The sequence below is a fragment of the Zonotrichia leucophrys genome, chromosome 7 (assembly GCF_028769735.1).
Source record: "Zonotrichia leucophrys gambelii isolate GWCS_2022_RI chromosome 7, RI_Zleu_2.0, whole genome shotgun sequence".
NCBI classification, from domain to species: Eukaryota; Metazoa; Chordata; class Aves; order Passeriformes; family Passerellidae; genus Zonotrichia; species Zonotrichia leucophrys.
In genome coordinates this window covers 30,043,709-30,065,758 of record NC_088177.1, presented here as the reverse complement: position 1 = coordinate 30,065,758, position 22,050 = coordinate 30,043,709, and the positions used below count along the sequence as shown (strand labels likewise).

Sequence of the window (22,050 nt, the reverse complement as noted above, 5' to 3'; positions counted from 1 at the left end):
GACGGGCCAGGTACGCTCAGCTCTCCCCGCGCTCCGGATCCACGGTGCACACGCTCACCCCACACCATGAGCACTTACCCCGCACCCTCCGCACCCTCCTCCGCGCTGAGCATTCCCACCACACACACTTCTCCGCGCTCCGCACGCTTACCTCACACACCGTGCCCACTCACCCACGCTGTGCCCACCCCACGCCGCTTTCCCCCCGGCCCCGCGCCCACTCTCCCGCCGCCCGTGCCCGCTCGCCCCCCCCGCCGCCCGCTCCCTCTCCGGTAGGCTGCGTGCGACACGCCGGCTCCCCGCCCCGCTGCCACCCTCTGCCCCGTCCTTCCCCCGCGGGCTCCTGTCTGGACGTGTCGGGACTCGGGCTCCGGGCGCTGAGTAATGCTCGGCGCAGCGCGATCCCAGGCAGAGCCGCTGCCGCCGCCGCTCCGCGCCCAGCGCTCTCGGGGCGCTCCGGCCGCGACCCTGCTCGCTCCGCCGGAGGCCCGGCGACACCGGCGGCGGGGGACGGCGGGGGGGCCGCGGCTCCCCATGTGCCTGCGGGCCCCGCGGGAGCCGCGGAGCCGCTCGCCCGGCGAGCCCTGCCCACGCCCGCCGCGGCCCCGGAGCCCCGGGGCGCCCTGGGGAGCGGCGGGGGAGCGCACCCCGCGGGCCGAGGGCCCCCCCGGCCCCCCGGCACGTCCCGCCATGGGGGGCTGAGCCGGGGGGCTGTGCGCGGCGGGGCGGCGGCGGGCAGGGCGGGGGGCGCGCTGCCCTCGCCGGGCTCGGAGGGCGCCGGGGCGGCGGGAGGCGGGGGGCGCATCCCGGGAGGATGGCAGAGCCGCCCCGGCGAGCCGAGCCCCGGCGCGCAGGGAGCCAGTGAGAGGGAGGAGAGGGGAAAACACAAACAAGCAAACAACCCACAACAAACAAAGCGGGCAGAGAGCAGCGCCGAGCCCCGCCGCCCCTGCCCCAAAGGCGCCCGCCCGCCCGCAGCCCGCACAGCCGCTGCCCCAGCGAAGATGCGCCCGGCCCTGGCCCACGGACTCTGCTCGCTGCTGCTCAGCCTCTGGGTACCCAGGTAGGAGCTGCACCCCTCCATCCCCAGCCCCGCCGCTCAGAGCCCCGGCCGCACGGGGAGGGCGCCGGGGAGCCGCCGCGCCCAGCCCCGCACCGGGGGCGGTCTGCCCGGGGGGCTCCGGGGGGGTCCCGCCGCTTGCGGCCCCCGTTCCAGGGGCTGTCAGGGCTGCTGCCCCCCTCCGCCTTCCCTTGTCCTGATGGAACGCCGGCGGGATGCGCAGCTTCTCCCGCTCCAGGAGACTGTCCCCTTCCTCCCCGGCCAGCGCCCGCCCAGACTGCCTCAGTTTCCCCGCTCGCCCGCGGAGGACGGGGGAAGGCCGGCTGGGATGTCACTGTCCTGGGGGTCGGTGCCTGCTGGATCCCCCTGCGTCCTCTCCCTGGCTCCGCCTGCCCTAAATGCTAGAGGGGTAAGAGGGGGCCACCTGCTTTCCAGAAAGCGAGCCCCCAAATTCACCATCCCTGTCCGTCTTCTCCTTCCCTCTGCCCGCTCCCAAACTTGTGCACTGCAGGCAGCCGGGGGTTAATCCTGGTGCTGGTACGAGTCGGGGGGGGGTCCCCCGCCCTTCCCCCTCCCTCCAGCCCCTTTAAATATAATTTGTTAACGTTGGGACTTGTATTAATTAAAGCAGCAGCCGCTGCAGCCTGTGACCTGGGGGCCTGTCACCGTGAAATCAAGTTTAAATCCAGATTTAAAGGGGGAAGAGAGCTGGGGGGAGCGCTGTATCCTCCTAAGAAGTGTGACAGTGACAGCTTCTTGCCGGTCCCTGGCCCTCCTGAGCCCTGGGTGGAGCGAGAGACAGAAGGACCTTCCCTCTACTCTCCGGAGCCCCTGCCTCAGTTTCCCTGCAGTGCAATCGGGAGAAAGACCGTAGCATCGCCCCCATCCCGGGATGCCCTGGGAAAAGATGGCAGGCGCTGTGTCAGGCTCAGGACATGAAGGGAACGAAGTCATTGCAGTGTTTGGGGCAGGAGCTCCTGGGGTTGGAGATGGTGGTGGCTGTGTCCTGCTCTGCATCTTTTGTCAGCCAGGGTTTGCTTGACAGTGGGAGTGAGTGCAGGAAGCTGGGAAGAAGATTTCCCCTCCTGTGTAGGGGTTTTGGAGAGATGCACTCTCTTTGTCTCTCTTCTCCGCTCCACCTCAACTCTCCCTATTGGAGTCACTGTGGATTTGTACTGGGCCATATTCATATACTACCCATGGAAGTGGTGGGATGGGTATAAACACCCTTGGGAAGCTGGAGAAAGCAGCAGCCTGATCCTGACAGCTCTTCCTCTGCCCTGATCAAGCTGTAATTCAGCAGGACTCTGGGGCTGAACCCTCCCTCCAGAGCTGGGTGAGTGCTGAGCTGGGGACCTCATCCCCTGGCAGCTGCTTCTGTCCATGTACCTGCACCAGGCTTGCAGGGTTTGAGGGAACAGAGGAGGAGTAACCCTTCTCCCCAAGACCTGGCAGCTGCAGTCCTTCCTCCAGCATCCTCCTCCAAGTCTTGTTTCTGTAATCAAAGTTCAAAGGGATTTGATCTCCTTGCTTCTCCCAGGGACCCAGCTCTTGCCTGTCCCGGGGAACAGGGAGAGACTTTCCTGGGGAGAGCTCCCAGCAGGGACCAAGCTCTCCTGAACAAGTAGGGTGGTGCTGAGCTCCTAGTGGACCATGCTGCAAGCAGACGTCCCACTGTCTGCTGCTTGCTTTGTGGGTCTTCCACTTGGGCACTGTTTATCCAAGAGTCCTTCAAGGCATTCCCTGGAGTTGGGCAAACACTTCCTACTGTCTCCTTCTCCAGATTTGTCTGTCATGTGTAGCTCTATATTAGCTCCAGGCATCTCTTTCTGGACATGCTTTGTCTCCCCACATCCCACATCCCGTCTCCACATCCTCCACACTTCCCAATTTCCCCAGGTCACATCTCAGTTTGTGTAAGAACCTGTACCCCTGCCATGGACCATGTGCTTCTCCTTGCACCCATCCATGGGCTGCTCTCTCTGCTTCTGTGGCCACAGGTGTCTGGTTCAGTGGGGCTAGGATGTGACAGTGGACTTGGGATTGCTGCTGGGAGCTTGAGGAAAGTTGGCACAGTGCTTGGCTCCATAGTTCCCAGCTGAGCTGGAAGGAAAACTCTGATCCTTCCCTTTACCTCCCTTGTAAGGACCAGCAGTGTTGGGGGGATGCAGGAGATGCAGGGAGGGGATCAGCCAGCAGCACTGGCTGGAATGGTCCTCCTGCTCCAGGGTCTGTCAGTTCTCCCAGGGGGAAGCCCATGCTTTCTGTGGAAGGCGGGTTGGGGCATTGTGTGCTGAGAGTCTGCAGTGCATGGCTGGTGTGGGAGATCCCTGGTGGAGCACACAGAGAGAGCAAGCCTGGGAGACGTTGGGCTCCAGGGGCAGGATGGCCAGATTTAACTGGTGCTTGCAGAGGCTGACAGGGTGCCTGTACTGTACTTATGCTGTTGGAGGTGATTGCAGCCCCAGTGCTGCTGGTTTTCTCTGCCTTGATAAGCTGAGCTGAGTTTTTCCAGCCTTCCCTTTTGGGCAATGGGCACTGTGTGGATTGAGGAGCCTCTCACCTCCCCATGTGTGTCCCTCACAGAATTTTCCCCTTCCCCAAATGGAAAACCAAGTGGTTGACACATTGCTTGTTCTGAGGTCAAGGGTGTTCTTTCCCTCCCAGCTCGTGCTCCAATGAGATCCTGGGCCTGAAGCTGCCCTCAGAGCCGGTGCTGAATGCCAACACGGTGTGCCTGACGCTGCCGGGGCTGACACGGCGGCAGCTGGAGGTGTGCGTGCGCCACCCCGACGTCACCGCCTCCGCCATCCAGGGCATCCAGATCGCCATCCATGAGTGCCAGCACCAGTTCCGGGACCAGCGCTGGAACTGCTCCAGCCTTGAGACCAAGAACAAGATTCCATATGAGAGCATCATCTTCAGCAGAGGTAAGGGTCGGATGGTTCCCCTCCTGTCCCGCTATCCAGCACCTGCTCTCTGGAGCCCTCATGGGCTCCCCCTGGACCCCTGCTCTTCCCTGGCCCAGGGGAGGATGAGGTGAGCTCTTCAGCACCCCCATGCCATGGATGAAGGCAGACAGATGTTATGGTCTGCCAGACAAAGGAGCGCTGTACTATGGTAAAGCTGTTCCATGCACCTTTGTACTGCACTAGCCCTTGTCCTGAGCTGCTCCTCCCTGACCAACTCCAGCTGCTCCTAAGTCTCTTTCCAGGCCCTCCTGCTTTCTGGCATCTTCTCCCAGTGTGGTGTAGGCTGGTGTTTGGAGCAGTGCCATGGGTGTGCAGCATAATTGATGGGTCTGAAGGTGGATGCCATGCTCTGGGATTTGGTTTGGTGGATACAGTTGAACATCTTGGCTCAGTCCTGCTCTGGGGATGGTGTTTTAGTGTGTTGTGATGAGCTGAAATGCCCCTAACTAGTGGGACATAGCTCTGTGAAGCTGTCACCCTGGTGTTCTGCCCAGTGCAGAGGGCTAAGGGGTCGCTGTTTTGTGGGATCCTAAAGCATGATGGCAGAGAGGACAGGGATACAGGCTGTCCTGGGAGCTCACCTGCCCACAGAGCCCCCAGCTATGCTGCTGAGAGAGCTCTCCTAGCTCTCCATGTTCTGCCAAGGATTCTGATGCCAGGATCTCCTCTCCCTCGCAGTCATGTCTGGCTCTGCCTGTATCAGAGCATCCCTGGCTGATACTCTCTCCCTCAGGAGCAAACTCTGGGGTGCAGAGGGGCTGGCCTGCATGGTGCAGATTAGAATTGTGACCTCATGGGATCTTCTAGAGGACTTGAATGTGTATTTTCACCTGAGTACCCTTCATTGAAACCTGTGCCTCAGCATATTTCTAAGTGCCCATTGCCACAGGAAGGACATGGTCAGGAAGGACAGTGTGGTGCCAGTGGCCAGCAGCCAGGGTGCTGAGGGCAGGCCACATGCCCAGCACACAGACCACTCCTCCAGCTCCCAAGAAAGGTGAAAACTACCCAAGAAACTGCTCACATACCCTCTTTGTGAGCCTCTCAGCCTGATGCCCAGCAGAGAGTTGCAACCATCCACTCTTCTTCAAACATCCTTCCACATCCTACATCTTCTTTCCCTGGGACTATGAGGAGAGTCTCAATGGGGAGAGGTTGGCAGCTTGAGGCTTACATGTCATTGAGGGGATGTGGTGCCAGGAGCCCACAGGCAGCAAGTGGTGAGAAGGCTGGAGAGGGGATCACAGAAGTGTTTTGGTATCCAAAGATGTCCAGGGCAGCCTGGATAGCCTCGCTGGGTGGAATGCTCCTCAGAGCACATGCGGCATCAGAGCTGTGGTCCTGCCATGGAGCAGCTCCGGTCCCTCTCAGGACCTTAGTGCCTGGAGAAGAGCAGCGTCGCTTCCCTCTGTGAGCAGTGCCCAGGTTAGGGCCTGGCAGGAAGGGTGGGGACTGTCAGCTCTGATAAGCATCGAGGTATTTCCAGGTCCTCTGAGGAATGTGGCTCACTTCTAGTCTCCTGGGGCGGCAGGAGACACTGGCTCGAGTTGCTCACACACCCAGACAAGCTGCCTTGCTCCGGGTACCACCAGGCTGGGAGAGAGGCACCAGCAGCACAGAGCAGTGGCCTGCATCCCTCCCTTAGCTCACCTTGTCTGCTGCTGGCCCCAAGGCCTTGCACCTCACTTGTGTCTCAGATGCTCCTGCAGCCCTCCCTGCTGTCAGGGCTGTGACTGATGGATGTGGGGGCTCCCACAGACCCTGGATTCCTGCCCTGTCTCAAGCTGTTGGATATGGCTCAGCCCAGGCTCTCAGCATTGGTGGGATCCCATTCTCTGGAATGGAGACACGACATCCAGCAGCAGGGCAGGATGGAGGTAGGGCTGGAGCATCAGAGTAGGCAGGCATCTCATGGCACTACTGTTTTGGCAGCAGGAGTTGCAGGATGAGCCCTAAGCCATCTCATGTAGCTGCTTGGAGCCATTCTGGCATGGAGCAAGTCTTGATACCAGAGCCCTGGCCCAGTTTGAACCCACTCATGTCCCTCAGCAGCAGTGCTGGAGCTGTGAGCCTTGCCTTCCATCTGTTCCAGGCACAGCCATCAGAGAGGGGATGCATCACAGCGAGTGGTAGAAGTGAGGGGTGCAGGCTCCATGGCGCAGACTTTAATGCACCTGAGCTCCAGGGAGCAGGGCTCTGCTCTGCGCCCTGCCCCATCCCTGCCGTGCCTGGGAACACAACGTGCTTGTAGGATCATTGTTTGTAACCCGAAGTGACAGACCCCTTTAATCTTTCATTCCTTTTCCCACTTCTTCTGCCATCAGCTCAGCCGTGCGTGAATCTCACTTTAAATTATTTGTAGCTGGCTTCTCCCTCCCGCTCTCCCCGCCTGGCTTTGCTCCCCAACTCTGTCCTGTCCTCCTACATCTCTCACGTCTTCTCCAGAGTGGGCATGAGCCAGACAGGATGCTACACTGCTCCAACTGTCCCATGGTGCCCATCTCTCAGTGCCCAGTATCCAGGCACTCAGGGCTGCCAGGGACCTCATCCCCTGGGGACAGAGAACAGGACAATGGCAGATGGGTGCCCATCTCCTCATCCTGCTGAGCTGATCCCAGAAGTTTGAGTGCAAGCTCCGGGGAGACAGGAAGGAGAGGCTTCCAATCAGACAGGGCTGGGAGTCTGGGGTGGCTTCAGAGCAGCACAGCTGGAGACAGGGATGCTGCCAGCATCGTGGGCAGAGCACAGACCTGGGAGATGCTGCCATCCCTGGGGCACGGGAAACAGTGGCTGTGGGACACAACAGCAGGTTAGTGGAGGGCAAGGAGGGTGCCCAGGGGTTCACCATCCCTGCTTCCACAGAGCCACTGGGTTCTTTTGAGACACCACCATGGTCTGTGGGTTTTTCAGGTCTGGTCTTTTGATGCTACATCCTTGGGGTATGAGATGTCATTTGTGACCTCTGTTGAGTTTCCAGTGCCATCTGCACCCCTCATCCTCCTTGGCCCATGTCCTTGTTAAGCCAGTCTCAACAGTGCTATTGCAAATCCTCCAGTCTTCCCTGGCTCCCCAGCTGGCTGCCTGTGCTCACCACCTTCCTGCCCATTCTCTGGCACTGTCACTTCTGCCAGGACTCTCCAGTGCTGTCCCTGGTCCCATCCTTCTCTTGTGTACCTCCCTCTCCCTCCATGTGCTCACCTAGCTGACAGAGACATTCTCTTCTGGCCTCAGGAGAGGTGGGGGAAGGAGCAATGAGGTCGAGGCAGGTGGCTCCATCTACACCAGCAGTGGAAATAGATCCCATGTTCCTGCTCCAAGGGTGAGCAGCGCGATTGTGCCCACCCCGCTGGAGAGGACGGCCTGTTGTCCTGATGTATTGTCCCACCACAGCATCTGTGGGCTGCCAGGCACTGTGTGGCCTGGCTGGGCTGACCCGTGCCTGGTTGCCTGACAAAAAACAAGCTGCAGATGGTGGTGGGTCACTGAGTCTTGGTCCTTGTCCAGTGTGTGTGCACCCATGGGTGGGTACAATGACATCAGGGCTGGGACTCTCTCGCTGTTGGGCAGAGGCTGTCTGAGGTGTGCTATGGGACTGACTATTCCCTTTTGCTCATGCCAACCCAAGCCCCATCTACATGGAGCTCTGAAAAAAATTAGGACCCCCCCCATGGAGGGGCTGGATGTCCTTGAAAGCCTTCAATGGCTCATGGTTGGAGGGAACATGACCCTGGAGTGCAGTATTTCTTGGTTCCTGCAGCCTTTGGACAGATGGGTGATGCTGCCAGGTCCTGTGCCCACCTTAGAAGGCTCACTGGTGACAAAGGGTCTGCATGGCCGTGGTCAGATCTTGATTTCTTCCAGCAGGGAGTGGGGAACTCCCTGCAAGGCTGGAAACACCAGGTGCTGGGGCCCAGCCAGCTGTGAAACAGAGCTTGGGGAAGCTTTGCTGCGTGCTGAGGGAGGCAGGTGCTGTTTCAGCTATCCAGGGAGATGCTGCCAAGCTCAGGACCCCGGCACCCAGCTCTGCAGAGCCCTAGCCAAGCTCTGGAGCCCGCAGACCGCAGCGCCTGGCCTGGCGCACCTGCAGCTGGGCTGCTGGCAGGGATTTGTGCACCCCCGGGCAAACCAAGGGCTTTGCCCACCTGGCCCTGCAGCACATGCGGGTACTGTGGAGGCTTGGCTTCATCCCTGTGGGTTCCCCCATTCCCTGGACCTGCTCCCCACTGGTGGTGGAAGGGAGACCCTGGGGCCAGGCAGGATTGCTGGCGATGTGGGGCCGAGCTGGGCTCCCTGCAGCCTGCACGGCAGCGAGGGCTGCTCCCTCACGCTGCCGTGGGCGGACAGCAGCGAGGGCTGCGGGCTGTCCCTGGCACGCTCAAGGAGGTGCAGGGAGGCAAGTTGGGATCTGCAGGGAGGCATTTAGTGCCTGGTGCTGGGCCAGACCCTGGCAGGTTCACCTGCAGTTTAATTAGGGAGAGGGGAGGGGAGGGAGCGGGGCTGGGGGAGAGGCAGCATGTCGGGACTGGCCGTCTCGGCAGGCCTCGCAGGAGGTGGCGGGAGAAGTTCTCCTCTGCCTTATATCAGGGCTGGGGCAATGTGCCCACAGCTCCTGGCAGCTACACCCCGCTCCTGGGGGGTATTGCCATGAAGGGGGCAGCTGAGCATCCCTGGGGTACCCTAGGGTGGGCCTGCATAAGGCTGTCCCGTGGCTCCCTCAGTGCCAGCCAGGCATAGCAGTGAGGAGTGCTGGGAGAGAGCTGCTGCCTGGATGTGATGGTGAGCTGTGGGAGGAAGGCCGTGCCTCCAGCTGTCCCTGGTCTACAGACCGTAGAGCCCAGAGCTGTGCCTGAGCCAGCCCTGTAGCCTTCATTGCACATCTGCTTGAAGGATGGAGGAATTGCAGTGTCCATGGCAGAGGCAGTGCTGCTGTGACTTGGGGTCTTGCTAAATGACCCTCCATCTCTTAAGCACTGCTTGACAGGAAAAACTTTCCCCCCTAAGAAAGCTGCTTTGGGAGTTGACCTGGGGAAGAGATTTCAGACCTGTCCTCCTTGCCTAGCATGGTCTTTAGGTACACAGCAGGCTGGATGCCGGTGGTGGTTTCAGGATTGTGTCCTCCTTTCTCTCTTCCCTGCAGGATGCAATACTTCTTGTACCTCCCACAGCTACACCTCTTCTGTGGTCTCTGGAGGGATATGGTGACTCAAAAATCACTGCTGAGGTCTTAGGTGGCTGGGGTAGCTGGAGAGCCTCCCCACAAAGGGCTCAGGGCTGGCCACCACACACCACTCTCAGCTGTGGTTCCTGGAAGCTTCCAGCCTTGCTGAGCTCAAGAGACAGGTGGTTGTTGCAGCCATGTTGCTCGTTGCTTTGCTTCAATCCTCTGTCTCTGGTGTGGCTGGGGTAGAGCAAGGAATGTAAACTGAACCTCCTAGCAAAACTGTACTGGCACGGCTGCTGTGATCCCAGTGCTGTCCTGACCCCTCCTCCCCTCTGCTCACAGCTCCTCATGAGAGCAGGTGAGGGAAGAAGGGGAGAAGGCAGGGAAGAATGGTGGGGCCAGGCAGAGTGATACTGAGCAAGGAAAGGACCATGATGAGATGGGAACAAGACTTCCTGAATGCTGTGATGCCATGTCTTAGGGACCAGTCTGTCCCTTGCCCACAGCGTGGGGAATGGCAGCTCCAGAGACATGGACCCATGCATCATCCATCAGCTCACATACTGGGAGAGCACTAGAGGAGGAAGGAGGACTAGGGCTTTAACCCATGGGTTTCCCAGCCATGGAGGGTGCCCAATCAACCTGACCTCTTTACCTGTCAGGACACAGGCTTGCTAGACGGACTGGGTGGGGTAGAGCTTGTGTCTGTGCTCAGAAGAGATTTTAAGGAGATGCCACACAGGAAATTATATTTTAGACTGGAGAAACGTGTGAGAAAGAGGCAGGGCTGAGAGGAGGGTGTTGTGCTGGTGAAGGGTTCGCTGCCCCTGTCCCCAGGCACTGGCTGTGCGAGGAGCTGGGGATGCCCTGCAGGGTGGCAGTGACGAATTGGGCTGTGCCCAGGTTTGGCGTATGAAGGGCTGAAGCTGGCCCAGATGGTGGGATCAGAGAGCTGACACAGGGAGGATTTGGGAATCCAGGAGACCTTTCTGCGCTGGTTCTCCATCCTCCCTTGCTCACCTGGGAACTGAAGTTGCCCAGATGTGGGCCTTCATGCTCCAGCAGCGCTGTGGGTGTGTTGCAGGCACTGCCTGCCAGCACTTTCCCTGGGGAGGCTGCACGGCACAGTGTACGCACCAGCGGCCCCATTACCTGCCCGCTGAAAAATGTTGTTCAACTTGTGCATGGAAAGAGGCAGGCTGAGAGCAAGCTTGTCCCACACCGAGGGGAAGCTGGGAGAGGCTCCTGCTGGCTTTTAAGCAGTGCCTCGTTAATTTTTTAAATGCACCAGTGTCAAATTAACACACAAAAGAGCAGCACGACTTTAAATGCAGGTTTCCGGGCTGCATTTCATTTTCCTTTAATAAGATCATAGCGTTTGCTCAGCGGGCGGCAGTAACCGCGGAGGAGACATGCGTGATGGGAGCACTGCCCAGCACGGCCAGCAGCAGCGCTTGCACTCTCCCTGCTCCTGGCTCTGGGGCACAGGCAGGGCTTTGGGGTGCTCACCCCAGACCCCTGCTTGATGGTGTGGATTTGGTAAAGAAAACACCCCAAAACCTGTTGTCTGTTCAGCTGTGTCAAATCCAAACTGCTCATGTCCAACAGAGGGAGAGAGGCTGGGAACTCCAGCTATTTATTTATTCACATGTGACGCCACGGCACAAAATCTGGCACTCCCTGCATCCTTGCCTCATGCTGGGGCCAGTCAGTGTGCACCAAAGCAAAGGGCACTGCAGGCTCCCCGCCTGACCTGGGAACCACAAACAAAAATAGTACTTTGCATTTCAAATAGAATAGAAACTCCCAGGGAGGAGAGGGTCCTCACCTGGCTTCAGTGAAGCCAAGAGATTCTTAGGTGTTCCCTGCTCACAGCCACATGGAGGCCCATGAAGCCCCTTCTGTGAGACCTGTCCCTGTCCCCATCTGCCCTGTCTCCCGCTAATGACACTTGTGGATGTCCTCACTCCCTAGTGTTTAATGACAACCAGCTGCTGGCTCTGGCAGTGCACGGTATGGTCACGCCATGCTCTAACTGATGAGGGATGCTCATTTTTTTCCAGCCTAATATCACATTTAGAGCTTCTTGTGGGACCTGGCAGGGTTCAGGGTGGAAAGGGATATGGGCAGATGAATGGGGCTGGACACGCAGTGCAGCCTGCTCTTTTTACTGCCTAATCTGCACCCTGTGAGTAAGCAGAAGTGGCCCATTCTTCAGCAGAAATATCTCTCGACCAGTGTTATATTTAGTATAGTAGGAAACTCTGAGTGGAGAGGGGAGGAGGGATTGCCTTTCCCATCAGAGCCTGATGCCTGAGCAGTGCTGTGATGGCATCTCCTGGAGTGATGTGAGAGCAGGGTGATGGTGGAAGCTGGGGTCCCAGCTAGGGCAGGGCTGGCCCTCAGGGCAGCAGTGTGTCCTGGTGGGGATGGGGCTGGGGCTGGAGAGCGGACAGTGGCGATTCACTCCTGGCCTGTGTGGGAGCTGGTGCATCAGGAAAAAGCAAGACACAAGCTGAACCTCCCAATCCCTACACCCCAGTGTGAAGATGAACTCACCCAGCCCTGCTCAGGGGTCACAGCAGCCAGCCTGACCCAGTCTCTCCTTCCTCGCAGGCTTTCGGGAGAGCGCCTTTGCCTACGCCATAGCGGCTGCCGGCGTGGTGCACGCCGTGTCCAACGCCTGTGCCCTGGGGAAGCTGCAGGCCTGTGGCTGTGACCAGAAGCGCCGGGGCGATGAGGAGGCTTTCCGGCGCAAGCTGCACCGCCTGCAGCTGGAAGCCATGAACCGCGGCAAGGGCATGGTGCACGGCGTGCACATGGAGCACATGCCCGCTGAGACCCCTGGCCTCCAGGACTCCTGGGAATGGGGAGGCTGCAGCCCTGATGTGGACTATGGAGAGAAGTTCTCCAAGGATTTCCTTGATTCCCGGGAAACCTACAGGGATATCCACTCCCGGATGCGGCTGCACAACAACCGCGTGGGCCGGCAGGTGAGCGGGGCGCTGGTCATGGCTGTGGGGAGGGGATGGGGGGAACAGGGTCCCCAGGACATGTGTGGGAAGGCCCTGAGGGACTTGTGCTGGCTGCTGTGGAACTGTTTGTGAGTCTGGGATTGCCCCCAAGGCACCCCCTCTCCCCAGTCTTGCCCAGAACAAAGGCAGTGATGCCTTTAGCAGGATAGGGCTGCAAGGATATGCTGGCCAAGCACCTGCTGGGAGCAATACCTCTGAGCATTGCTGCTGTGGCCTTGCCAAGGGATGCTGTCCAGGCCACTGTCACCTGTCTGTGCTGCAGCAGTGCTACTGGGGTGGCACAGCAATGATTCTGGCTCCTGCCTCTCAGGGACAGAGTGAACTGGTGTTGGGCAGCTGCAGTGGGGTAAGCTAAAGACAGGGAGGAGAAAATCACTGGCATTATGGGGACACAGAACAGATTCTGCAGCACCTAGACGTGTCTTTGCCTCCAGAAAGGGAGCCAGTGCCCTGAGGAGGCAGATATGAATGAGATTCAGTTAGGCAGTGGGCTCCTATGCCAGCTGGGAAACACAGCATGCCCTTGGGAGCAGAGGTGACAGCCCACAGCCTTGTCCCCCATCTCGAGCAGTGTGCTGGAGCCTGCTCAGGCAAGCAGGACAGCCTCCCCTCCATTCTTATGATGTCAGGTCTCATTACAGGTACTAATTAGTAGCTCACTCTGTCTGGAAGCTGAGGTTTAAAACACTGGAGACAAGAAGCACGAAGGCAGGAGGGGCTGGGAGGATGGCTGCCTTTCCCTGCCTGCTTTTGCTCACAGCAGGTGCCTGAGAGATCACATCCTTTGAATCCAACAGGACACATGTCCCCAAGACCCCAGCCACATGCTGCCAGGGCCGTGCCAAGGGATGTGTAGAGGCTGCAAGAATAAATAATTAAAGGCTAGAATTCCACAGGGAATGTTTCCTTGGGATGGCTCAGACATTTGGATGTGTCTCTTGCTTGGAGCAAGTTTGAGGCCAGCTGTGAGGTGAGGATGCTGCAGAGCAGGACCTTAATATGTGGCTTACCGTGATGCTGGAGCTGAGGTTTACTGCCCTGGAAAAGCCACCCCAGTTTGGCCAAGCTGTAAATGCTTTGGGAATACCGAAACTTTTGATTTGTTTGGCTTTGTTTGCTTGTGTGTGGTGAAAGCTCACTCAGTGTTAGGCAGCTGAATCCTCTGCAGACTGTTCTGGCCCTATCTGGGCAAGACCCCTGTTCCAGTTCTGACTGCAGGGCTCATCCTGATTCCCCTACATCTCTCCATGCCCCAGATCTCCAGGACTCTTGGCAGTGCTCAGAAACCTGTGGTCATGTTCCCTATTTCCCAAGGGAAACCTCACAGACTGCAGAAGGAAGGGAAGGTGAGAGAGGAATATTTGCTCTGGCAGGATGTCACGAAACCTTTCCCATGGGATCCAGTAACAGTGAGAATGCCTGGGGTCTGCTTGTCCCTGAGGACAGACAGGCACGAGACTGGCAATGTCGGCTCTTGGTGGCTTCAGAGACAGGATCTGGACTGATGAAAGGAGCCTGGGAGCTAGAAGAAGAGGCAGAAAAAGACTAAAGGGATAAAGGAGGGAACGGTACCTGTGCAGGTGGGGAAGCAATGCCTGGACAGGCAGCTCTGGGACCTTGTTGAGATGAAGGTGTGAGCCCGCGTGTGGAGCTGTGGGTGCCGGGCACTGGAGCAAGGAGATGATGCTGTGCCTGGTCTGTGTTTGTTGGTGCTGTGCTTATTGCCAGAGCTGGTCCTGGGGATGGCTCCCACTTGGGATGGGTTCTCCAACTCCCCACCTGCTCTTATAGCTATGCTGTGGGTCCCACACCCACCCAAGCCCCACTTACTACTAGGAGCAATTTTTCTGCTGTAATAAGGAACAATCTCTTGGGGTTTCCCAGGAAAGGAATAGCTGTGCTGGTTGCAGCAGCTCTGTGCTCATCAAGCTCCAGGGGCACAAGTCCTGAGGCTGAACCTCTTCAGCAGGGCAGTGACGTGGACGTGTGCGCCTCCTGCCATGCCCTGCCATGCACCATCCCTCCCTCTCCATGCACCAAGCAGCTGCAGCACCCAGAGCTCTCCAGCATCTCACAGATGCTGAGCATCCTCTCTGTGGTTCCTGTGTGTCCCGAGGGTGCTGTGCCTGTGGGTGAGCCTGTCTCCTGGCTCAGACCCTTCAATGATGGAGGGAGGTGACAATTCCATGGATGGTGGCACCCAGGTGCCATCAGAGGTGGTTTCTGTAGTGTAGTGGTTATCACGTTCGCCTGACACGCGGAAGGTCCCTGGTTCGAAACCAGGCAGAAACACACTGATTTTTCCTTTTTACACCCAGCTATGAGGCTGGGCAGGGGATTGCAGCTGCAAGGGATGTGCAGCATCCTCTGATAGAGCCCTGCAGTGGTTACCTTGCTCCTGAGGAATAGGGAGCCCTGGGGACAATCATTGCTTGGTCCAACTCAAGACTGAGGTGGGTGTTCTGCATCCCTGGCAGGCAGCAAGCTCCCCAGCAAGGAGCAGCAGGAGTGTGAGAGAAGCTTTGCAGGTCCTCCTAACTCACCAGATCAGAGAGCAAGAGAGGATGAAAGGAAGCCAGGAACTACCCATTACCCTCACAACAAAGACCTACGATAAAGTTCTTATGAGCGTGCCTGGGAGGAGCTGGGAATGTGTGAAAGAAAGCACCAGCGAGTCCGGGCATGTGTCGAACTTGGGTGTCTATGAGACAGGGAAAGGACGGGTAAGGGTGCATGGAGAGAATTCAATGACAAAAGCATGGGGCCAGGACTCATATGGGCCCTTCTTGCATGTCCCAGCTCTGTCAGGGTGCTGTCTCCTCTGTGCTGCCTGTGCAGGGGTGGACAGGTGTTGTGGTGCTAGGGCTCAGGATGTTCAGCAGTGATGGCTTGGGTGATGGAGATGGCCACACTTGACACCTTCTTCAGCCCCTGCTGTGACCAGCTGTAGGCCTAAATGAATCCCTGTCCAGTTACCACACCACTGCCCCCTCCATCTTCATGGTGAGCCTGCCAGCCACAGCCCTGAATGCAGATTTTCCTGGTCCAGCCAAGCCAGCAGGGTGGGAATGTGGGAAAGGGTGACAGTGCTAGACTGTTCCCAGGGATAGTGACAAGAACAGTGGTGAGCAGCTGGTGTCACACCCAGGACACGGTGGAGAGGCCAGGTAGCTCATTACCTGTGAGGTGGAGGCTCTTCCCAGCAGGAGCAGGACTCTGAGCAGGATGAAAGCCAAACTCCAGCCCAGCCCAGACCTCTCTGCCATGTGCCCCACGCTCCAGGTGTGTTTCATTACCATAACTGCTTAGCAACTTGGAGATTTACTCAAAAACAAGAAAACAAGGAATAAAAACTACCCACCCCTACCTAAACAAGGCTCTCCTGTCACATGTGTCCCTCCCAGGCAGGGGGCAGGAATAGGCAACATGTGGCAGGCATGAAGCCAAGTAGATGGACAGGACTGGTCTTGTAGGACAGCACCTTTCACAGGGACAGGTGTCCCCTGGAATCCCCCCACAAGCCCTGGAGCAGGGCCCTGGGTATGGGGATCAGCCTGTTGCAGTCTGCAAGCCCCATCTGAACTCCTGGTGAGGGTTGGGTGTCTGCATAGGAAGGGAACTCGGTGAAGCCTGTGTGAGCACATGGATATGGGGGCACACAACCCAGCAGGGAATCCCTGTTGGGACAGAGCAGAGGACATTATAAACTGCTTCTTTCCAACCTGTGTGGGGATGTGTGGCCATGTTGTGCCCCTGGAGCTTGATGAGCATGAGCTGTTTCTCTTGGTTTGGCCACAGCAGTATCCCTTACAGGGATGAGGGATGTAGGGGTTCCCAGCATGCAGTCTGGGGGCTCAGCAGCCTTGCCAAGGGAGTCCAAGGAACCCCACACTGGCCTCTGACCCCTGCACGAGCTGTGCTTTCAGGCTGGCCCAAACCACAGTCAGAGCCCAGCCTATGCACCCTGACCCTTGAAGGGGGGAATGGGTAGCGCTGGCCACACTGCAGCCTCTACAAACTGTAAGTGAAGGATGTGATCCCTGCTTGGAATTCGGAACTGTGGCCAGGTTGGCTGAAGGAGAGAAGGCAAGAGCTAAAAGCAGAGCTGCTCCTAGGACTCCCAGAACTGGGGCTTTATGGGATGAAGGCCTTGGGAAGAGGAAAGGAAGGGGAAGTATCCCTCCCCCTGGCCCACTTGCAATGCTACTGCCTGGTGAGGTGTGTGGGAGACCCTTGCACTGGGGAGGTATGGCTGCACACATGCAGCCATGCTGGCTTATAAGTGGGGTCCATGATCAGGTTGATGCTGCTGGAACCAAGCAGCAGTGGGAGGTGAGATCCAGGCTCCTTCTCCTCCCTGTGCTCAAAGAGCTCACCCTCTCCTTTAGGTGCCAATCCCTTGATGAAACATAAAAGCCAGTTGGTATTACCAGGATGGGAAGGGACAGGGTGTGGGACATGAGTTGCACTGGGCACAGCAACAGGGCGCAGCCTTGCTGGCTCTGCAGTTCCAGAGCTTTGATGGCTACTCATGCCAGCCCTTGATGTTCCCGTGGTGCCAACCCACACAGAGCTCCATTGTGGCTTCTCCAGTCCCCAAAACGCGTCTCCTTCATGCTCACTCCTGTGTCCTTCCTTCTCCGCCCAGGTGGTGATGGACAACATGAGGAGAAAGTGCAAATGCCACGGTACCTCAGGGAGCTGCCAGCTGAAGACATGCTGGCAGGTGACGCCTGAGTTTCGCCTGGTGGGGTCCCTGCTCAAGGACCGCTTCTATGGCGCCACCCTCATCCGGCCCCACAACCGGAATGCCGGGCAGCTGGAGCCGGGCCACGCTCGGCACCGCCGCCGGGCCGGCATCAGCGAGCTGGTTTACTTTGAGAAGTCACCCGACTTCTGCGAGCGAGAGCCGGCCCTGGACTCCTTGGGCACTCAAGGGCGCCTGTGCAACAAGACCAGCCCGGGCATGGACAACTGCGAGAGCCTGTGCTGCGGCCGCGGGCACAACATCCTGCGTCAGACGCGCAGCGAGCGCTGCAACTGCAAGTTCCACTGGTGCTGCTTCGTGGCGTGCGAAGAGTGCCGCATCACCGAGTGGGTCAGCGTGTGCAAGTAGCCAGGCAGGGCTGGGTGCCCACCCCAGGGTGCCAGGGACAAGCACGCCTGCCTGCGGCAGGGGAGGGAGACGGGGACTGGCGCCGGGGGGAGGTGCAGCCGCGATACCCGCTTCCCTCCGCTCCGAGGGAGCAGGAGAGGACATGCTCGGCACCCTCCAAAATCAGCACTTTGTCGTCACCTGGGAAGGGCAGGGCAGGGCTGCCCGCTGCCCCCCAACCCCACATGAGAGCACCAAGGCTCCCGGCCCCGGGGAGCCCACGGCCATGCTGTACAGACCGCCGACACCAGCACCACTCGGGGGGGCGGAGGGAGGGCCTGGGGGTGGGGGACTGCCCGCTGGCACCCAGCGGTATGGAGCAGGATGGGGTCGTGGACAGCAGGGCATGGGGAGCCCAGGGTGGGAGGGAAGTGGGGGGGGACACACACTAGCACTGTGCACAAGTTCCTCCAATCACATGCGAGGTTGTGCTCGGAGCAGGATGGGTTTGGAGCACCCCGTGGGATGGAGAAGGGGCACGGCTCCCCGGGCTGGGGCTCAGCTCTTACCTCTGGGCTGGCTTGGGCTTCGCGGCCGGAGGGGCGGGTGCCCGGGGCTGTGCTGTGTGTGTCTGTGTTATTATATGGTAAGTTATTTTCTGATTGTGAATAAAAGTGGATTGGAGACAGCACACGGTATTTCAGGATGCAGCACCCTGCTCTTCCTGCTGCCAAGGGCTCTCCGTTCCTCTAGGGTGACAGAAGGTTGGAGGGCAACCCTCGGTGCTGCTGACCTACTTGTGTGAGACTTTCTCTTGGGTGCTGTCCTGCCATCCCATAATAACTGTCCTGTCAGCTGTTTGGAGACTGGCAGAGGGTGAGGACCCATCACAGGCATCCCAGAAACTTGCAAGGTGGCTGCTGGGGAGCTTCTGCCCACTTGGATGCATGCTAGACCCCCTCCATCCCATGGAATCCTGGCTGTTGCCCCCGTGCCCGTGACCATGCGGAGCTGGGAGCTGCCCCTCTGTGTCCCACACTCCTGGGCAGGGATGGTGGGGCTGGAGAGCAGGGAGAGGGGAAGGCAGCACGGGTGGGCCAGGCAATGGGGGTCCACAAATGGCAGCTTGCTGTGGTGGTGGGGAGGGCTGCAGCAGCCTGCAGGGGCCAGGCAGTGAATCATGCTGCTGCTGTTTCCTGGCTGATAACTTCCCTGCTCCTCCCACGGCTGTGCACCCCTTGGGGCTACACAAAAAAAAAAAAAAAAAAAAAAAAAAAAAAAAAAAAAAAAAATTAAAAAATCCAAATCAAGGAGGAAAATACCAGGCTGGAAAGGAGTGAGCAGCCCGGGTCCAGCAGGGAGTGGCCCGTGTCCTCGTTTCTCGTTTCATAACGCTCACGCACACAGCTGGAGCTGCATCGGCCGGGACAAATGCTCTGCCCTTCACCACCCCTGCAGGGGAGGACTGGCTTTTCTCCTCCAGCAGGGACCATGTGGATGGGGTCCTTGCTTCTGGAACCAGGTGAGGAGAGGAGGAGAATGCTGTAGGTGCTGAAAGGAAGCACAGGAGCTTCAGTGACCTTGCGGCACCTGCATGGCTCCGTCTGCCAGCACAGGAGGGACAGCGAGACACGAGGTCTCCATGGTGGCTCCCAGCAGCAGAGACATTGGGCTGGTGTTCTTGTGGGGAACAGGATCTCAGCTTGGGCTTTGGGGCACCCAGGCTTGCCCTGTGAGGCATGAAAGCAATGTTGTTCCCGTGGGGCAAGTTTACTCTGACAGGGCATGCTCCAGCAGTTCATTTTCCCTCCTGAGATCCTACTTTTCCATCTCCAATATCCATCTCCAGTATCAAGGCCCTTTTTTCCAGATCCCCAGACTTTTGCCTTTTGGCCATTAGCCCAAGGACTAATTGGACCCCCTGAGGTTCCCCTCCCTCCCAGGCTGGCCAAACCTAAGGTTGTGCTGCTCAGGGCAGGGGAGCTCTGCACATCCATCATGCTCCAGCTCTTGGTAGGTGCCATTGACTTCCCACCTCCCAGGGGCTGCTTTGCAGATGCCTGTGCTCTCAGGGCTGCCTGGGGTGATGACTGACTCACTACGGAAGCTCTCACCACTCTGCACTGGCCCTTTCACCCCCTGCCTGCTAATCCCAGACCACCTGCTCTGCCATAGCAGGATCCTAGGATATGACTCCCCCATAAGAGGACCAGAGTGGGGACAAGGTGTGTTTGATGATGCCCAGAGAAGTGATGCAGGGCAGGGCCATTTCCCCCAAGGATGTATCACATCCCCCAGCAAGGCACTAGGCTCTGGGCATCCTGGATCTGCAAGGACTGCAGCTTGCTCTTGCCTTCCAGCCAATTATAGGGATGGCATTGTGAAAGAGCATACCAGTGATGCCAGCACACCTTGGCTGAGACTCCCAGTACAGTGCCCTGTGCTCTTTGGTTCTGTGGAGACCTTGTGTGAGCTGGAGACCCTGGGACACTCAGAGGAAAACATAAGATCCCTTGATCTTTGCCAGTCTGCAGGAGGCATGGCAGGGGTGCAAGTGCTGTGCTGAGGGGTGCTTTGGGCTGCAGGAGCATGCTCTGGGTGCAGGCAGCTCCAGGGCACAGGCATCCTGCTTGCAGCATCTCATTTTCCTCTTGGGGCCAGCTGGCTCCCAGTGCAATACCAGTCTTCAAGATCTGCTCTGTGGCTTCTCTGCTGAGTGTCTGGGAGCCACAGGCAAGGTGCCAGTGTGCCTGTGGTTACGAAAAACAGTGTCCCCATGCTTCCCTAGCTAGGAAGCAGCCACTGGGCAGCTGTTTTCACAACCACACTGCTGCACAGGGTGCATGCAGAACACCTCCTCTCCCCACAGCCACTGCTGAGCTTCCAGAGCCAGCTGCCAGTGAGGGCTTGGCTCCCTAAGTCTGGGCATTCCAAACTTCTCTTCCATGGACCACCCTCCCTGATGCACCAATGGGATATGTTCCAGTCCCACCAAAGCCCCGTGTTTCCTCACACAGAGGGGCTGTTTGAGCCTGCTGAGCTCCAGCCTTGCCCATGCTGGTGCATGGCCCCCTGCTGCCCCTTGAGAGACATCTCCGCCCTGCAGAGCCCTGCACACAGTTCTGGGCTCCAGTGGGAAGGGTCAAGGTTCTTCACCCAAGAGAGAACAATGACCGTCAGTGTAGAACAGCCCAGGTAGATGATGAAGGTGGGGATTCCAGTAAAGGGGACCAGATTTCTCCAGTGTTTTCCAGTCATCTTCCTACAGAGGCAAATCACTAAGGGAATTCTAAAAACTGGAAAAGGAAATGGTCATTCCTTTCACTTGCATGTCATAAAAGGTCACTGAAGGCTCTAAAGGAGGCAACAAGTCCATGCTGGCAAAACCAGGTAAAACTTACTCCAGTTTCATTAAGTATTTTGGCCCAAGCTCTAGAAATTCCTCTGTCCTTGAGGGTCCTTTCTGCTGAGGGAACCACCAGCCCAGTGTGAAGTCTAGTGGTTTTCTCAAACTTTGAACTTCCTGGTCCCCGGGGCAGGAAAGCTTCTCAGATCCTTCTAGTAAAGCGAAAGTAAATCTCACTTCTTGCCCCTGTGGTTGTGGAGAGTGATGGGAAAGCCTGACCTGAGTGTGACTGCTGAGAAGGCAATAGAGAGACCTGAGCTGGTCTGATCAGCTTGTACTTCTGCCAGGTCTGAAGCCAGATCTGTGGCTGTCCAGATGTGGATACCCCAGCCTGGTGCTCTCCCAGACCCTGGCCTTGTGCCCACCAAGAGACACAGAGTGGAAGAGCCAAAGGGACAGTGGATTCCCTCCAGCACAGCAGGTTTCTGGGCCCTTTCTCCTCTCACCCAAAGCCCTAGCTCATCTCTTGCTTCTGGAAAGCTCCAGCAAGGGTGGGGAAGGTCTCTGGGGGTGGCAGGGGAGTAGTGGGGGGGCTGGGACTTTCCCCAGGAGATCACAGGAGGAACTTTGGCTGGAGGGTGGGGGGAACCGATGAGGAGTTGCTACATCATGCCCCAATGAGCCGTGAGTAACTCCTCTGGTATTTCTTCCCCTCACAGAACAGTCATCAGAGCCAGATCCTGCCTGGGGGAATCACTGCACGGGAACGCCCAGCCCCATCCAAATTCCATTCCTGCTCCCATCAGAGCTCTCAATATGAAGCAGAGCTATGAGTGGACAGTTCTGTTTCAGTGGTAGCCCCTGTCCCATGTCACCCACTGAGGCGACACGAGCATGGGCATGGGCAGGGCTGGCAGTGCTGGCTGGCCGAGCCTGGTCAGCTGCTCACCCACAAAAGCAGCCAGATGCACCTGGGCTACTGGAGTCAGGAGAGAGCAAAGCCTGTGTCTGCTTACCCAAGGGGAGCAGAGGGCAGCCTCTCTCCTGCTCTAATCTGGGCAACTGGCCTCCATGCTTGAGAAGCAAGTAGCCATGGCTTGAGCCCCATGCTGAGAGCCTGGCTGGCACTGTTGTGTGAGCTGAGATGCAGAGAGGTGCTCCGAGCCTTTCCTGACGTTCAGCCCCAACATGTCGTGCTTGGCACCAGCACCCGTGCAAGCCCCCGAAGAAGAAAAAAAGTTTGGCCCTGACTGACCTGCTTGGCAAGGCGAGGTACCTACAGCGAGGCAGCACCTGGCTTGGGATAGGAGCCCAGGAGTCCTGTGCTCCCCCACCAGGCCCAGCTCCTGCCCACCACCCCCTGGCACAGCATTCCAGTGGC

The 22,050-nt window shown here is 58.3% G+C and overlaps 1 protein-coding gene and 1 non-coding gene across 2 annotated transcripts; both read left to right on the top strand.

Annotated features, from left to right (window-relative positions):
- The first annotated feature begins 741 nt into the window (after positions 1 to 741).
- WNT10A (Wnt family member 10A) lies at positions 742 to 17,654 on the top strand. Its single transcript, XM_064718131.1, has 4 exons — positions 742 to 1,063; positions 3,728 to 3,990; positions 11,810 to 12,186; positions 16,877 to 17,654. Exons 1-4 carry the CDS (start codon positions 1,005 to 1,007, stop codon positions 17,342 to 17,344), a joined length of 1,167 nt encoding a protein of 388 aa, XP_064574201.1. The 5' UTR covers positions 742 to 1,004; the 3' UTR covers positions 17,345 to 17,654.
- On the top strand, positions 14,448 to 14,520 carry TRNAV-GAC (transfer RNA valine (anticodon GAC)). The gene has a single exon. It is a non-coding gene; the product is annotated as a tRNA-Val (tRNA).
- Positions 17,655 to 22,050: the final 4,396 nt, after the last annotated feature.

Coding starts and splice junctions, on each gene's coding strand:
- WNT10A (XM_064718131.1), top strand. CDS start 1,005: ATGCGCCCGGCCCTGGCCCACGGACTCTGCTCGCTGCTGCTCAGCCTC. Junction 1,064..3,727: donor CTCAGCCTCTGGGTACCCAG/GTAGGAGCTGCA, acceptor TTTCCCTCCCAG/CTCGTGCTCCAATGAGATCC. Junction 3,991..11,809: donor GAGCATCATCTTCAGCAGAG/GTAAGGGTCGGA, acceptor CCTTCCTCGCAG/GCTTTCGGGAGAGCGCCTTT.